This window comes from Scyliorhinus canicula, chromosome 17 (genome assembly GCF_902713615.1).
Source record: "Scyliorhinus canicula chromosome 17, sScyCan1.1, whole genome shotgun sequence".
NCBI lineage: Eukaryota > Metazoa > Chordata > Chondrichthyes > Carcharhiniformes > Scyliorhinidae > Scyliorhinus > Scyliorhinus canicula.
The window spans coordinates 66,156,859-66,175,717 of NC_052162.1; the positions used below are offsets into that span (position 1 = coordinate 66,156,859).

The window sequence follows — 18,859 nt, forward strand, 5'->3', positions numbered from 1 at the left end:
TGCAGGGTAGGCGGGTTGGCTACGCTAAATTGTCCTTTACTTGGAAAAAAAAGAAATAGGTACTTTAAATTTATTTTTTAAAAGTAATTCATAACTTTATACAATGCTAAAAAGGTTATTTCACTTAGAAGGCAATGAAATTGTCAATAATCCAGACCCTTTACAGTATCAATAACAAAAACCTCAAACCCTTAAAACTTCATCTTTGTAAACAAACATTGTGAAATTGACAGCAGAGATCAAAACGCCTAAGCTGTCAATCAAGCAATGTTTTGCCTGGGGCACAGTTGTTTCAACAAGGGTAATGGATGTCTGGGCTCTCAGCTGAGATTTGGCGGAGGCAGGCAAGCCAATCTGGAAATTTCCTGGTTCCTCCGAACTGGGGGATTCAAACCCAATCTCTCTTCAGCCTAGGGCTGTGAGGACAATTGTTGCAACCTTCCTGTTGCCTTGATTCAGATCAACCAGCTCAACACAGACCGATCAAACTTAGCCCTTCCTGGCTGTATGGTTCATCTTGTCAACTGTATAAGCCATCCAGTTACATCAGGGAAGTTCACATTATTGACTATTTCAATGCACTTCTGGCTGGTCTCCATCTTCTGGGCAGCACGGTAGCACAAGTGGATAGCACTATAGCTTTACAGCGCCAGGGTCCCAGATTCGATTCCCTGTTGGGTCACTGTCTGTGCGGAGTTTGCATGTTCTCCCTGTGTCTGCGTGGGTTTCCTCCGGGTGCTCCGGTTTCCTCTCACAGTCCAAAGACGTGCAGGTTAGGTTAGGTGGATTGGCCATGATTGGCCATGGCCCTTAGTGACCAAAAAAGGTTAGGAGGGGTTATTGGGTTACGGGGATAGGGTGGAAGTGAGGGCTTAAATAGGTAGGTGCAGACTAGATGGGCCTTCTGCACTGTATGGTCTATGTTCTATGTTCTATGTTCTGCTCTACGCAAACGATATATATGGTCTCACATGCACCAATTTTTTGATCTTTGAACAATGAAGGAATTAAGGGTTATGCTGAGCAGCGGATAAGTGGAGCTGATTCCACAGAAAGATCAGCCATGATCTTATTGAATGACGGAGCTGGCTCGAGGGGCCATGTGGCCTGCTCCTAGTTCTTATGTTCTTACATTCAAATGCCATTCACACTTCACCTCTGTGCTGGCTGATCTACATTGACTCTACCAGGTAACATGGAAAATAGGAGCAGGAGGAGGCTGTTTGGATGTTCCCGCTTTGCCCCCCCCCCCCCATATCCTTTGCTCCTTTTAGCCCCAAGTGCTATATTAAGCTCCTTCTTGAAAACATACAATGTTTTGAACTCAGTTGCTTTCTGTGGTAGAGAATTCCACAGGCTCACCTCTCTGTGTGTGAAGAAATTTCTCCTCGTCTATGCTGACTCTGTCCGATTCTGCCACTGTTTTCTAAGTGCTCGGCTTTGAAATCTTTGATAATGGATTCGAGAATTTTCCACACTACCGACATCAGGTTTACTAGTTTTCTCTCAAACCCATTTTTAAATTTTTAGATAACATTAGTTATCCTCCAATCTGTAGGAAATGTTCCAGATTCTATAGAATCCTGGAAGGTGACCACCAATGCATCCAGTATTTTTAGAACCACTTCCATAAGTACTCTGGGATATAGATTATCAGGCCGTGGGGTTTTATCAGCCTTCAACCCCATCAATTTCCCCAACACCATTTCTCTATTAATATTGATCCCCTTCAGTTCCTCCTTCTCACTAAATCCTGAGTTCCCCAACATTTCTAGTATCTTATTTGTGTCCTCATTTGTGAAGACAAAACCAAAGTATGTATTTCGTTGCTCACCATTTCTTTGTTTTCCATTATAAAAGTCCTTGATTCTGACTCTATGGGACATTTGTCTTCACCAATATTTTTCTCTTCACGTACCTTTGGAAACAACTGATTTACAGTCAGTTTGTATCTTCCCTGCAAGCATACTTTCATACTCTATTTTCCATTTCTTAATCAATCCCTTGGTCCTTCTTTGCTGAATTCTAATGTGCTCCCAATCCTCAGACCTGTTGTTTTTCTTGGCCAATTTGTATGCTTCTTTCTTGGATCATAACTATCTCTAATTTCCCTTGTAAGCATGATTTGGCCAACTTTTCTATTTTACTTTTGTGCCAGACAGGAATAAACAATTGTTGCAGTTTGCCCATGAGCTTCTTGAATGTTTGCCATTGCCTTAACACAGTCATCCCTTTAATTAATATTCCTCAATTCATTGTAGCCAACTGGTACCTCATATCATCATAGATTCCTTTATTAAGATTCAGGACCTTAGTCTCAGAATCAACTACGTCACTCTCCATCTTGATGAAAAATTCTAACATATTATGGTCGCTCATCCCCAAGGGGTCTTGCACAACCAGATTGCAAAAGATTCCTTTCTCAATACACAATATCCAGTCTGGGATGGCCTGGTCTCTCGGTGGTTGCTCAACGTATTGGTCCAGAAAACCATCCCGTATTCAGTCCCAGAATTCCTCCTCTACGGTATTGTGAGTAATTTGATTTGCCCAAACTATATTTAAAATCACCCACAATTCCGGATGTTCCTTTATCACATGCCTCTCTAATTGCCCATTTAATGCCATTCCCAACATCATCACTACAGTTTGGGGGTCAATATACAAAGGCCACTAAAGTTGTTTGCCCCTTGGTGTTTCTCAGCTTGATCCATACAGATTCCACATTATCAAAGCTAATCTTTCCTCTCTATTGTGTTAATCTCCTTTTTAACCGGCAATGCAACTCCACTCCTTTTTGTCTGTCCGTCCTGAATAGTGAATACTCCTGGATGATCACCTCAACTTTAAAATTCCCATCCTTGTTTTCAAATCCCTCCATGGCCTTGCCCTCTGTCATCCTCTCCAGTCCTCCAACTTTACCAGGGGCGGGATTCTCCGAACCCCCTCTGGGTCGGACAATCGCCGGGGTTCGGCGTGAATCCCGCCCCTGCCGTCCTCCAAATTCTCCGGCCCTCCAAAAATCGGCGAGGCGTGAGACGCGCCGCCAGCCTCGGAGAATGGCGGGGACCGGCATGACTCAATGGGCCCCGGGGCTGCCCGAATTCTCCATCCCGCAATGGGCCGAAGACCCGCTGTTTTTTTGCCGGTCCCACCCACCGGCGTGGATCAGACTAGGTCCCTCACCGGCGGGACCTGGCGGTGTAGGCGGGGTCCTGGGGGGGGGGGGTGTGAGGGGCGATCTGTTCCCGGGGGGTACCCCCACGGTGGCCTGGCCCACGATCGTGGCCCACCGATCCGTGGGCGGGCCTATGCCGTGGGGGCACTCTTTTCCTACGCGTCGGCCGTGTCAGCCTCCGCGATGGCCGACGCATAGGTGAACACCCCTGCACATGCGCGGGGATGATGTCAGCAGCCGCTGACGTTCCCGCGTATGCGCGGACTCTCGGCGGCCGGCGGAGTCCCTTCGGCCCCGGCTGGTGGGGCGCCAAAGGCCTTCCTAGCCAGCTGGCGGGGTGCAAACCACCCCGGCGCCGGGCTAGCCCCTGAAGGTGCGGAGGATTCCGCACCATTGGGGCGGGCCGACGCCGGAATGGTTCCCGCCACTCTGTCCCACCGGGATCCCCGCCCCGCCGGGTATGGGAGAATCCCGCCCCAGATATCTGCACTCTTTTAATTTTGGTCTCTTCACACATCCTCAACTTTAATCGTTCCATTATTGATGACTGTGCTGTCAGCTGGTGACCTGGAGCTCCAGAATTCCCTCCTGAACCTCTTGGTCTCTCTACCTCGCTTTAAGAGACATGTTTTAAACCTACCTCTATGATATCTGCGTTAATATCCGATGTAGCTCAGTGTCATATTTGACTTTCTGATACTCCTCTGTACTGTCTGGGGATGTTTTAAAGTGTTCATGCCATTATATAGACACACATTGCTATTTTTTTGGTTGGGGGTGCAAATTCTCCTTGGAATAATATAACACAGAAGGAGCCCAAACAGCCCATGTTGGCTTTTTGAAAGAGCTGTCACGATTAGTCCCACATCTCCACTCTTCACCCATTATCCAATCATGACCATTGGAAAAGACTAAAAGAAGACATCAAAATATCCTGTTGTTATTGGTGAGCGATCCAGGAAATATGTTCCTTTCCACTTACCTGCTGGATCCGTTTTACCTGCTTCATCAACCCTCCCGCTCTCCACTTCCTGGCGATAGCCTGATGCCGATGGCCTATCTGCCTAACAGCCAACCAGGCACTAAATCTGTCCGGTTGCGGCCAGGAAATAGACTCTGAAAATGGTAATTATGTCGACTGTTAAATTCTTCTGCATTTTCAGACTTCAAAGCACCTCACTCTGCTCCTTCCCTGCCGTTGTTATCTTGTAACTCAAGAAAATTGGCGTAGTCAGTGCCGAAAATCTAAGGGAGTTTTCAGAATGTAATCCCAATCAAGCTGATCATTAATGACTACAATCCTGTGATGATACTTTTAGTCTTGATCCATAGATATGGGGTGGAATTCTCCGACCACCCGCTGGGTCGGGGAATCGCCCGGGGCCGGCGTAAATCCCGCCCCCGCCGTGGCCGGAATTCTCCACCACCCGGAAATCGGCGGGAGCGGAAATCACGGCCTGCCGATCGGCAGGCCCCCCACGGCGATTCTCCGGCCCGCGATGGGCCGAAGTCCCGCCGCTGACAGGCCAATCCCGTCGGCGTGGTTTAAACCACCTCTGGTGCCAGCGCGAGCGGGCCCCCGACGTCCTGGGGGTGCGCGGGGCGATCGGACCCCGGGGGGTGCCCCCACGGTGGCCTGGCCCGCGATCGGGGCCCACCGATCGGCGGGCGGGTCAGTGCCATGGGGGCACTCTTTTTCTTCCGCCGCCGCCACGGCCTCCACCATGGCGGAGGCGGAAGAGACCCCCCTACCCCGCATGCGCCGGTGGTGACGTCAGCGGCCGCTGACGCCCCAGCGCATGTGCGGACTCACGGCGGCCGGCAAAGGCCTTTCGGCCAGCCCCGATGCCGGCCGGCGGGTGGCAAAGGCAACTGACGCCAGGCAGCGTAGCGGGAGCCACTCTGGCGCGGGCCTAGCCCCTAAAGATGCGGAGAATTCCACACCTTTGGGGAGGCCTGACGCCGGAGTGGTTGGCGCCACTCCGCTACGCCGGGACCCCCCCCCCCCCCCGCCGGGTAGGGGAGGATCCCAGCCATGTTTCCTGACAGGTGTGGCTCAGATGGCATCACTCTTACCTCAGAGTCAGAAAGCGCCGAGTTCAAGTCCTGGTCCAGGCCTTGAGCCCAGCGATCTGGGCCAGGCGGCCGATGACCCACGACTCCAGAGCTGCAAGCTGCTCCTTAACATCCCATTTGCCGTTCCCAGCCATTCATGAGGAAAAAAATATCTCAAAACAACAATGAAGAAAAGATTGTCAACTTAACAAACCGGAAGATAACACAATTTTCCTGTTGGAATTAAAAATTAATAGTTATGAAAAGTTTCACTGTTTCAAATTATTTTCTTCATGATAAGCAGCATTGTTCTTGAAATAAACCTGTTTGGTTGTATGTCTCCTCACTTGTATTAGATACGTCCTTGGGTTAGAGAATCTGATTTTATAGTTGTGCCATAAATACTTCTAGTATCACTGAAAACAATAAATTATGCCAAATAGGCTATTTTTGTATCATGTGAATCTGTGGGCTGGAAAATTGTCTTTGTTCCGAACATGTTCAGCAAAAAATACTGGGATGAATTCTTCGGCGCCTGCCAGTGGTAACGGTGTCCCCGATGTGGCGGAGAAATCGGGAGCGTTGATCGCAATGCTCTGTCCCCCTGCTGGCGGTGGAAAAGGGGTTCTCATCCGCGAGGAAGAGGTGGAATGTAAATGGACGCAAATGGGTCTTAATGACACATTTGCAACCCCTGAGCAGGCCGGGCACCTGAATCTCCAGATCTGTGTGATTCTCCGGTCCCCTGAACTGGAAATCGCGTGGGTGGGATTCACTACAGGTATCTCCAAATATGAACCTGTTAGTAACTCCTTAACTCCAAAGTCCATCCAAGCCCCCCACCACCCACAACACACTACCTGCTCACACTTCCCCTATTCTTAAGTGCTGCAACCACAACATTTACAGACATCAACCATCAAAGAGAGTTAAGTGCTGTCAATTTCCAACTCAGAATGACAAAATCACTTGCGCGTGAAGGGGCGTGATTGAAATCCACTTAACTTTCTTTGATGTGGTTGATATTTGTAAACATTATGGTTACACCACTTAAGAGTTCATCATCCATGAAGAAGATAAATGAAGCAAGGAAGCAAGGGCAGCACGGTAGCATTGTGGATAGCACAATCGCTTCACCTCCAGGGTCCCAGGTTCGATTCTGGCTTGGGTCACTGTCTGTGCGGAGTCTGCACATCCTCCCCGTGGGTGCGTGGGTTTCCTCCGGGTCCTCCGGTTTCCTCCCACAGTCCAAAGATGTGCAGGTTAGGTGGATTGGCCATGATAAATTGCCCTTAGTGTCCAAAATTGCCCTTAGTGTTGGGTGGGGTTACTGCATTATGGGGATAGGGTGGAGTTGTTGACCTTGGGTAGGGTGCTCTTTTCAAGAGCCGGTGCAGACTCGATGGGCTGAATGGCCTCCTTCTGCACTGTAAATTCTATGATCATAGCTGTTTTGTGGAAGTTGCCAATCACAGCCCACTGAATCGCTTGTAGCTAAAGGATATGAGGGATTTTAAACACAGGTCACAACTGTTTTCTTTCCAGGAATGGACAAATGCTTATTTCGAGTGAGTGTTACAACTGTAAATTATTTCACTGCCCCTGTCTGGACTGCTCTCTATCTTCCAGACAGGGGTCTCTTTTCTGGGGAGGGGGTGGGAGGAGCTCCTGTAAGGCGGTCTCTTTCATTAGGGTGTCTCTGGGGTTCTCAAAGAGAGGGTCCCTTTATTTACGGATCACTGAGGGGGTCCCTCTAGTTAGGGGGTCCTGGGGGGTGGGGGGGGAGAGTCCTCCTATTTAGGGATCTCTTAGGTCTCCTGTTTTTGGGCGTCTCGAGGGTGTGTGCAGGGGGATCTGGTAGAGGAGGGGTGGGCAGATCGTACATTATGGGGGGGGGGAGAAACGTTGACCCTCAGATGGACTATGGGGGCAACTCCCTGAAGGAGCTTAGCGCACTGCGAGGGCCACCATGTTAGGCTCACATTTGCTGAGACCTGTAGTAAACCCCGCCCACGTGATTCCCGGTCTAGTGGACCAGAGAATCATGGAGGGACGGAGAATAGGGGCCCACTAAATGGATGCAAGTGGGTCATTAACACCCATTTGCATTCAGTTACATCCTCCCACTGGCTCGCAGGTGTGTACCCTGATCCTGCCGCCAATGGGGGGACCGGAGCATCGCAGTCGGATCAATGCCTGCTGACGCCTGGCGCCCATCCCGATTTTTCAATTCTCCGCCGCATTGGTGACCCCGCTGCAGGCGGCGGAGAATCCCAGCCACTATATAAATGCAAGTCTTTCTTTATTTCAGTATTAAAAGTGATGTTATAATTTCCTCTGTGCATAAGGTTAAATAACAATTCGACGCTAAAGTACTATAAAACAATTCTGGTGTGTAAAAGCAATTCTCCCTCTTGTAGGATAGTAATTAGTTAGCCAGTCTAGGTTTCGGGGCCTTCAGGACTAGGCGCTCAGGTGCTGTTGGGACTCATTCATACTAATTGCTGTGCTGAGACTTCATGCAAAGCCACTTTACAGTATCTAAAATTAGTTTTTACCAGAAGTTAAAACATTGTAGCAGCAGGTTTTCTTGGCAAATAAGTGACACCATCAGGGTATTGATTGTGCCAGTGGATGCTGTTCTGATTGAAGCTGTGTAATGCTCTTGCAAGTCAGCCGACTGCATAGCAATGCCCCTTCTGTTTCATGTATAAGGACAACGGTCTTCTTTAGGTTCTGTTTCTTTAAGACGCTTTTATTGAACTGATCTTAAAATGTTTGCCTTCAGAGAATGCCTCATGGCATAGTCACATGGCTACAGAAAGTCAGAGATGTCAATCAGACTGGGTACATTGCAAACACCAAGCATCCCCCTTTTCAGCTCAGACAAAAGATAAAAGTGTTCCCCTTTACCTAGCAAACAAAATAAACATTTGCATAATACTGTGTGACTGTGAGTTACCCAAGTTTCCCAATATACACCCACAGTGCTCATGCATTACCAACTGTTTGTTCTGCTAGTCAGCCACTTAATGGCTCATGTGCACATTGACATTGGCTGTACATCTGGGTTATGGTCGTTGTCCAGAGTGTTATCCTCATGGCCCTTATTGCTTTGGTGACTGTTGACATTCTGTTGCAATTGTTGGGGACTTGTGGACCTCTGGAATTGATGGTAATTTAGCGCTCAGTACATTTGGTAAGATTCCTTCTCCCGGGCAGCATGGTGTGTGGTAGTCACCACTGTTGTATTGTGTATACTGCATACGAGGTAAGGCCCCTACTACAGGTACGGGGATAGATCCCTGCCTGCTGGCTCCGCCAAGTAAGGCGGAGTATAAATGTGTGGGCTCTCCGAGCTGCAGCCATTTCGGCACTCCTCTGTTGAAAAGGAGGCCCAAGCTATCGTTGAAGCTGTGCGGCATTACCTGGCCGGCACGTGATTCACTCTCCTCACTGACCAACGGTTGGTTGCCTTCATGTTTAACAACACACAGCGGGGTAAGATCAAAAACGATAAAATCTTGAGGTGGAGGATTGAGCTCTCCACCTACAATTACGAGCTTTTGTATCACCCCGGTAAGCTCAACGTGCCCCCCGATGCCCTATCCCGATGTACATGTGCCAGCGCACAAGTGGGCCAACAAAGCACCCTGCACGACGATCTCTGTCACCCAGGGGTCGCCCGCTTTTATCTCTTCATAAAGGCCCGCAATCTGCCCTACTCCAGTGAGGAGGTCAGGGCTATCACCAGGGACTGCCAGGTCTGCGCGGAGTGTAAATCGCACTTCTACCGGCCAGACCATGCGCGCCTGGTGAAGGCCTCCCGCCCCTTTGAACGCCTTAAAGGACCCCTCCCCTCCACCGACCGCAACACGTACTTTCTCAATGTGGTCGACGAGTACTCAAGATTCCCCTTCGCCATCCCATGCCCCGACATGGTGTCTGCCACCGTCATCAAAGCCCTCAACACCATCTTTGCTCTGTTCGGTTTCCCTGCCTACGTCCACAGCGACCGGGGATCCTCGTTTATGAGCGATGAGCTGCGCCAGTGCCTGCTCAACAGGGGCATTGCCTCGAGCAGGATGACTCACCTCGTAATAGACCAGCTCTCAATTATTGGTCTCTCATGCCAAATACTAATGTATCTTTAATCAGATCATCTTTTAGCTGTCCAAATTCACATGATTCTGCTCACTGCATTACCATTCAATGGTACATGACATACCATTCAATCGTTTCATTTTCATTCTGAACTCTAGTGTTGAACAGGTAACATTCATATGTAGCATTCACTCAGGGTTCCAAATGTACAATCAACGCTTTAAGTATCTCTGTCATCTTTTATCATTGCTCATCTCCTAGATTTAGGTGTACACTTTGTAGCATTCCCTCCCCAGCAGTGTTGAGAATCTGGCTACTCTTATCAGTTGAGGCTTGTTAACTAATTCTGTTGCAATCTCGTGGTTTTGCCATTGTCAGTGGAAAAATTGCCAATTTTGCCATGCATCATTTTTCAACCAGACTGGATTAGAAAATTTACTGCAGCCATTTCTACTCACTCAGTAATTTGCTTGCAGCCATTCAATTTAAATTAGAGTGAAGGATTCTATGACAAAGGAACTAGGTTTTGAAAGCTGAACAGCACTTGAAAATTCTCCAAACTAAAAAAAAAATGTTTATTCGAGAGACAGAAAATATTTTCACATTAGGTTCAAGGATCAGTTTTTGTAGCAGCAGTTGCTGAGTGAACAAAGCTGAAAACAATAAATTGTATCAGACTTGATGTTGGGGTTATTTAAAGCCATGGATTTACCAACACTCCAGTGTTTGTCAGGAGATGCCAGGCACGTGAGCTTAGTCATCCTGCAATATTACACAAATGAAAGGACCTGTGTGTGCAGTGCTGCCGCTGTTACTCTAGCTTTCTTCCACTTCCAAGAAAAATAAGTCTTCACAGATCTGACAATCAGAAGAAGAGAAAGAGAACAAGACACAGTTGGAAGAAATGGGGAAATAAAAAGAGAGTAAAAGGACTCTATTAAATGCCATCTTTCAAACTGCACCAAATGAAGATTGGTGTTCACAATAGTTTTTTAAAAAACTATTTTATGGGGCATGGGTGTTTCTGGCTGGGCCAGTATTTATCGCCCATCTCTGAATACTCTTGAGGGGGCAGATTGCTATGGATCTGGAGTCACGTGTAGGCCTGACCAGGAAAGGACAGCGCATTTCCTTCCCTAAAGGACATTAGTGAACCAGATTGGTTTTTACCACAGTCAACAATGATTTCATGGTCATCGTTAGACTTCTAATTCCAGATTTGCTGTTGAATTCAAATTTCACCACCTGCCATGGTGGGATTCAAACCCAGGTTCTCAGAACATTTCCCCAGGGCCTCTGGTGGTCTTTGCTTCCCCAAGGAAATGCAAGCAGAAGCCTGGGGCGGGATTCTCCGACCCCCCCCCCCCCCCCGGGTCGGAGAATCGGCGGGGAGGGGGGGCGGCATGAATCCCGCCCCGCCACTCCGACGCTGGCTGCTGAATTCACCGGCGCCGGTTTTTGGGTGGGGGCGGGGATCGTGCCGCACCGGTCGGGGGCCATTGACAGTGCCCCCCCCCCCTCCGGTAATTCTCCAGGCCCCAATGGGCCGAGCGGCTGCCCGTTTGCGGCCAGACCCGCCAGCATGGATTGGACATGGTCCATCCCGGCGGCACCTGGCTTGGAGGGCGGCTAGCGGAGTCCTCTGGGGGGCGCGGGGGATCCTGCCTCGGGGGAGGTCGGGCCCCATGGTGGCCTGGCCCGCGATTGGGGCCCACCAATTTGCGGGAGGGCCTGTGCCGTGGGGGCACTCTTTTCCCCCGCTCCAGCCTCTGTAAGGCTCCGCCATGGCCGGCGCAGAGAAGAAACCCCCTGTGCATGTGCAGGAAACACGCCGGCGGTTCTGCACATGCGGCAAAACACACCGGCGTTTCTGTGCATGCACCAACGTGCGCCAACCCCGCCAGCGCCGGCCTAACTCCCAGAAGTGCGGGGGATTTTGCAACTTCCGGGTGGCCCGACACCGGAGTAGTTCGCACCGCTCTTGGCGTCGGGCCGTCCTGCCAATTGCGAGACAATCCCAGCCCATATTTCACTGCCTGTTCATGCTGCTGGGATAGTTTAAAGATACTGAATGTTGCTCTCCATGGATGGGATTTAGCGGTATGAAATTCTGGTCCCATGCCGGGGCATAGGTTTTCTGGTGATGAGGGGTGGTGACAATGGGAAATCCAACGGTGGAACTGGTAAATCCCGCTGGCGGCCCACCTTCGCCACTGAAAACCACGTGGTGGGGTGGTCGGTAAATCCTGCTCTGTTTGCTATTACTTGCTATTATTTGCAGTGAATGTTAATGTTCACACAGGCTGATGACAGCCACGGGCGAGGTGAGAGTGACTGCCCTAGCAAAACTGGAGTCAATGGGAAGCTCATCTCTGGTTGGAGTCATATGTAGTACAAAGGAAAACGGTTGTGGTTGGCGGAGGTCAATCATCCCAGTCCCGGAACATCGGTGCAGGAGCTCCTCAGGATAGTGTCATAGGCTCAAACATCTTCAGCTGCTCCATCAATGACCCTCCTTCCATCAAAAGGTTAGATGTGGGGATGTTCACTGATGCTTGCATAATGTTCATCAACACCATTTGTGACTCCTCAGACACTGAAGCAGTCTATGTGCAAATGCAGCAAGACCTGGACAACATCCGGGTTTGGGCTGACATGTGACAAGCATCATTCGTACCACACAAGTGTCAGGCAATGACCGTCTCCAATAATAGAGAATCAAATCATCGCCCCTTGACATTCAATGGCATTACCATCATTGAATCCCCTACTATCATCATCCTGAGGGTTGCCATTGACCAGAAACTGAATTAGACTAGCTATATAAATATTATGGCTCCAAGAACAGATCAGAGGCTAGGAATCCTGCAGCAGGTAAGTCACATCCTGACTCCCCAAAGCCTGTCCACCACCTACCGGGCTCATTCAGGGGTATGATGGAATACTCTCCACTTGCCTGGATGAGTGCAGCTCTACCATTACTCAAGAAGCTCGACATATGGGGCCGAGGACCTGGGTTCGATCCTGGCCCCGGGTCACTGTCTGTGTGGAATTTGCACATTCTCCCTGTGTCTGCATGGGTCTTACCCCCACAACACAAAGCTGTGCAGGATAGGTGGATTGGCAATGCTAAATTGCCCCTTCATTGGTAAATAGTTTTTAAAATCTTTTTTTACAAAAAAGAAACTCAACGCCATCCAGGTCAAAGCAGCACGTATGATTGGCACCTCTTCCACAAATGTTCACTCCCTCCACCGCGGATGCACAATGGCAGCAATGTGTAGCATCTACAGAGTACAGTGTGGGAACTCAGCAAGGCTCCTCAAGCAGCATCTTCCAAACCCACGACCATTAACATCGAGAAGGATAAGGGCAGAAGATATATGGGAAGACCACCACCTGGATGGGCAAATACTGGCCGAGCCAGTGAAGCCCACATCCTGTAAAAATGAATTTAAAAATAAATTTTGAACAATTAAAGATACGGTGGTTGGAATAGTTGACCTCCAAAATGACAACTGCTTGGGTTGCACAGAAATCATGTTATAAAGGGCAGCATGGTGGCGCAGTGGTTAGCACTGCTGTCTCACGGTGCCGAGGTCCCAGGTTCGAACCTGGCTCTTGGTCACTGTCCGTGTGGAGTTTGTACATTCTCCCTATGTTTGCGTGGGTTTCGCCCCAGAACCTAAAGATGTGGAGGGTAGGTGGATTGGCCAGGCTAACTTGCCCCTTAATTGGAAAAAATGAATTAGGTACACTAAATTTATAAAACAAAACCATGTTATAAATTAGGGACATTCTACACAGGAGACTTGGGCTGGATTTTCCAATCCCCCATCCAGGTGCTTCTTGATGGTGCGGCGTTCACTTGCGCGGGATTCTCTCTTCCTGCTGCTTGTCAATGGGATTTCCCATTGAGACCACCCCATGCCGTGGGGAAACCCACGGGCAGAGTTACGCTGCCACTGGGAACATAGAATCTCAACGCCGGGAAATTCCGGGCTTTATTTAATTTTCCTGTTTTCAATGGAGTGATAAGTGATACCAGTGATTGCAGATTCTCAAAATGCGGGAGAATCAAACTGCATTTTCTTTTGTACTATTGGAATTAGCTGATTTCAAAATGCATCGTTACAAATTCCCTTTAAAAATAACGGAAATTAATCAAACATCTAGGCGGGAATGGGTTAACATAACGCGGTTGTGACTTAAACTTAATTTAAAATATGCTTTTCTAAAATTCAATATTGCTACCCTAAAGCTGCTATATGTGGAAAAAAAAAGGTGACTTATCCTGGGCTGCTAAGAGCACTTCTACCTACTTGCTGTCACTGTGATAAATGACACTTCCCATAGTGTCTGTGCTCCATCTGGTTTGCCCCAAAACAACTAAAGCGAATTTGTCTTGTGCAGTTCTTGCACATACAAATGTGTGTCTGAAAACTCTTGATGCAGATTGCACGACAAACAAGACTGTGGTCCACTGTGAGACTGATGCAGGTATGGTGACAACTTTCATCAGTCTTTGAGCATTGAAAGAGTGTGTGTGCTTTGATGTTATTAAATATGACAAGGTCACCTTTAATTGTTAATGACAGGGCTGTGCCTAATCATGCACTTGCACTTCATAAATCCAACTGCAAAATGTGCTGCATTGGGCAAGCTTTTTTTTTGTAATATTTAAAGGAGATTAAAGTTCATTGAAAGCATTTGAACTTTATTCGTCGATCAGCCAGGTTTACAGAACTCAATCATTTCTTGAAAATTAGAATAATTTTTAATTCCATAAAGATTTTATATTATTTTCCTCAGTATTAGTTCTTCCTATTGCAGAGTTTTCATCACAATCCTTACTTTTCGGAAGCAGCCATTTTACAAGTCAGAAATTGGCTATGTTGGTTAAGATGCCGGCTCATATACCACTTAGCCTTCCAGACCTGGAATGTCCCAAATTCTATCTTCCATCTACATTGAATTAGCTAAGCTCAGCTGAGTTGGGCTCATGAAATGGGTTAGGATGGAGACAATAATTAGCCAGGTTTCATACCGCTGATCGCAATTCGCTGACATGTTTCTGTGAGGTGATAAGATTGGGCTCAGATGTGCTACTGCTACCTAATTGTTGAAGAACAGTTATTTCTGCCATATCAGCAAGTACAGTGAAATCTTTTTCTGTTTATTGTAAGGTATCACAGAATGTTCCACTGGGGTAAAAAAAAAATGCGAACAGTGGGCACAATAATCGCCTTATATTGCAGGTTCGAAGGGAGGAAGCTGATCCAGATCATACAATGTAAAATTATTTAGCATTATCCCAATTTGCGAATGTTTCGGAGCTTGATAAAATGAGTCGAAGTAAAGTTTACATAGAATGTTGCAATTGTTTATATTACTTGCATGTTAATGCCCATTTCAATGTGCCTAACCAGTGTCCTGCAAAAGATCTGCATTTCAAGGTGAACAACTGAGAAACAAAGCAATGACATTCTCACAAATAGCCTGCAACTTGGGTGACAAATGGTCCAGGAAACAGTCGGAATGCAATCCATGGCAAATGGTCTTTGGCAAAGGTTTGCTTGTCCCAGTAATTTGTTCAGGTCAACTTTGCACATTTGTTATATTTGGTTAGTTTAAATTTAATTTTAACATTATATACCACAATAGAACTGATTTTATTGCAGCTTGCAAAACAAAAAAACAGGGGCAGAAAGAGTTAATAATGTTGTTAATAAAATCTCTGTGGAATGGCAGGAAACATGTTGATGTGTTGTATTCTTCAACAGATACTCGGTACTCAACAGATTAGGATTGACTTGGCCTTTCCCAGCACTGAGCAGGTGACTTGATTACATATAAATCAAGCATAAAATGTCCTGTTCTGGGCGGTGAAGTGAATCAGTCAAATTATCGAGTGGCAAAACTAATTCTGTGCCTTGGGCCACAGAAGCTGCCAGTTCCTATAAGTCAGGCCTTCACTCAGTGTAAAATTGTTTTTATTTTATTCTGTTTCATTTAATATGGCTATTCAAGCTAATCCATGCAGTAAACCTGAGCCTGTAGATCTGTCAGAACTGTTCCAGTTACCAGTCTCACCACAGTAAGTAGCAAGTCCCTCAGAATTAGGCCATTAGTGCTACCAAGAACTACTTTACATGAAACAGTAATCACTAACTTACAGTCTATTATTAGATTAGCTTCATAGGGATTGCTTTCCTTTGCTGTGTGCTGAGGCATAAACGACATGTTATTCCCATATAAATCTGATGGCAGAGCAGCCCGACATGATGTTCCTATTCTTAGATTCTACTCAGAGTCTGTTTTGATTACTGCATAATTTTATACTAGCATCCTAAATGCTTACTCTAGAGTGTTCGCAAACAGCATCATTGCTGCATTAGCATTTTCAATCTAAAATATCTTATCGATTAAGTCATGCTGCTTGTATGTGCATACAATCTTGTCACTGGGATTTTTAGTCTCAATGAATGTGTCACATTTCTGTGCTGTGTGCACTTGGCTGAAAAACGTTTAGATTCTTTTCTTCAAAACTTTGTCTTGAGGCAGTATTTTCAGGTTTTGAGCACTGGGGTAAAGTAGAAATCATTACAGGCTTGCTACTTGTGGTGGGAGATATTCAAGGGGATAAATTAAGAATACCACCACATGAGTCAGTATGAGATTTTTTTTTCTGTCGCATAATAGTTCCAATATGGCAAATAGCAGAGTAACAGGCACTGCGGATTTTATTTATGATTCATTCATAGCAGTGGCCTGTGCACTAGGAAGTATAGCATTAAACTGGACAAACTTATGACAATTAGATTGTTCAATGGATCCTCTTAAGGTGACTTGTTTTACATTAGGTTATATAAAATGGGAAATTCTATTCCAGAAAAACACTTGCATTTATATTACACCAGGGGTAGGAGAGATGTCAGACTTTTCCCCCCAGTGCCAAATCTGCACCCGTAGTAGAAAGCAGTAACTCACTATTTTCAAGGGGCACCCCCTTAATTGGCATGGAGGCAGGTTTGTTGTCCAATTATGCATAGTGGGTAGGCTACTGATGCTGGAGGGCCAGAGATCTGCACTGAAGCATGCTGGGAAGACCTCTTCAGGGTGGCCTGTGACTACTCCTGCGCCATGGTAAGCTGTGAGGGCTTGTAGGCAGGCTGGAGCACTGCCCTCCCCCTCCTAAATACACACTTGAACTTGCACTGGGTGCCCATCTGCATGCAACTAAACTGGCCAGTCGGTTTCCTTAAGTAGCCTTTTAACGTTCAATTAACATTTAGGTTGTTAGTCAGTTAAGAGGCACTCACCCATCCAATCGCTGCAAATATTGCCCAAGCGTGGGCTGGAGACTGGGAACTGGTTTCATGCTCTTTCACCACAATGTGTTCAAAATCCTCGTCCTTCCGTGACCTCGCTCCAACCGGTCTCTGCAACCCTGTCCAGCTCTATACCTCAGCTTTTTCTTCATTTGAAAGATTGGCACTGTTCGAAGGTCAAATTTAGGTGGAATTATCAAAGCATTCACCACAACCAACATTGTGTTGCTTGCTGTCATTTTTAATATGAAAAGTGTCTTCCACTTATTCTTATCACTTAAGGCTATTGTCCCTTTTATTAAGGTCCCAGTCCTCTCCAATGAATCTGTATTATTTTTGATCTGATAATGTCTGGCCAATTCTTCACTGTTGGGATTTTCTTTGGTAAAATGGCTTCATGGACACATATTTATTCATGTCACTTCTAGTTAACTTAATGTTGAAGGCTCTGAATGGACACTCAAATTGAAATGAAGCCCCTGCTATTGGCACCATTTTGGCTGGATAGGGTGGCAAATTATTCCATCAATTATTCCAACAGACATAATGAAAATTTATTGCCAGTTCCCTTCATCTCAGACGAACATTCCCCATTGATTTTAGGGAAACATCTTACTTGAGGTTCGCATAATGGCTGTTTGTTGAGCACCACTTGTAGGTAATACCCTGATTTCACATTTCATCCTTGCTTTGCATAAGATCACAAGTAAGACGCCATGAGGGAAGTGCCATATTGCAATTCCTCTCCAGCAAAAAGTTACAAACTTATATATTTTCAACATTGCATTTTACAGTGTTCCCAATGTAGAAACACTTGCATGTAAACAGATTTAATCATACCATTCTCACCTGCCAATCCAAGTGTACTTTGCTTCCCACGTACAGCATTTTGGCTCTTTCAAAACATTAGGATTATGTTCCAAACAGAATATGTACCCACATTACTTTATATGTTCAGTGCAGAGCTCACTGCCAACTTTCAGTTCGAGGGAAGATGGTTTTAAAAATAATTTTAAAATTAATTTTGTTTAAAAACTGCATTTTTTCCTCGAATGTTTCTTGATTTATTTATGTTGTTACCAGTGTTATAAACGTTACCTTTAGGACAAATTGATTATGGACTGACATGGATTCATTTATAAAAACAGAGTAGCTTACATGGAAGGACAGGAAAACAATGTAACAGTGATAATCTGACTAAATGAGCGGAAAGGAATAAAGAAAGGCTCTCCAATTCTACATTCGGAAGACACTCTTTAACTGAAATCATAGACAAATGGGTTTAATGGTTTAATTTTACCCAGAGTTAAAATTTGCAAACTTTTCAAGTTTTCAGGATTGAAGACAACTGATCTGTTATCAGGATTCTGCCATCCTTGGTCTTATTTTTGATTACTAATGGTACTGGAGTATAATTTGGGAGGGCTATCTCAGTTCTACTGTTGAACTTATTTAAATGGTCCTTTATAATCCATCATTGAATGATAAAATTACACTAGATTCATTAATGTTGAAAGCCTAGCGCTGCGCTACAACTTCCATTTGCAATCCGTCTTCGCTGTGCTATAACTTCTATTTGCAACCTGTCTTCTTCAGACTAAATTGATCAACTTTTGGTTTAATGGGAAGATTAATGTGCAAGGTAACATCACATTCAAATCATTGCGCACAGTGGGCAGAACCTTTTGGCAGGTTTGGTAGTGGAGGGCATGGGTGGCACAGGAGCTTCATAGCGCCAGGGTCCCAGGTTTGATTCCCACTTGGGTCACTGTCTGTGCAGAGTCTGCACGTTCTCCCCTGGTCTATGTGGGTTTCCTCCCAAAGTCCCGAAAGACGTGTTTGTTAGGTGAATTGGACATTCTGAGTTCTCCCTCAGTATACCCGAACAGGTGCCGGAGTGTGGCAACGAAGGGATTTTCACAGTAACTTAATTGCAGTGTTAATGTAAGCCTACTTATGACAATAATAAAAATTATTAAACAGGCAGGAGGGTAGCAACTGGGGACCCCGTCACTTTCCTGACTCCACCCAAATTAAATTTGTGGTGGGAAGGCAGTTAAGTCCACTTCTGGTCCTTATTCAACTGATATTAGTCCAGTGACAATGGGTGGGGTTCTCACTAGATGTGGAGTATAATAAGCAAACCCTATTGGGGATGCATGCAAATTTCCATGAAAAGATCCCTTGTTCA

General features: G+C 46.3%; 1 protein-coding gene across 6 annotated transcripts in view; it reads left to right on the top strand.

Moving 5' to 3' along the window:
- dacha (dachshund a) overlaps positions 1 to 18,859 on the top strand; it is a 468,304-nt gene that overhangs the window by 208,884 nt on the left and 240,561 nt on the right. For 3 of the 6 annotated variants that reach the window (XM_038774441.1, XM_038774442.1, XM_038774448.1), the window contains exon 3: positions 14,767 to 14,907. The exons of the other annotated variants lie outside the window; for them this stretch is intronic. In XM_038774441.1, the coding sequence (XP_038630369.1) occupies positions 14,767 to 14,907 (141 nt within the window). The remainder of the gene's footprint in view (positions 1 to 14,766; positions 14,908 to 18,859) is intronic. 6 annotated transcript variants of the gene reach the window in all.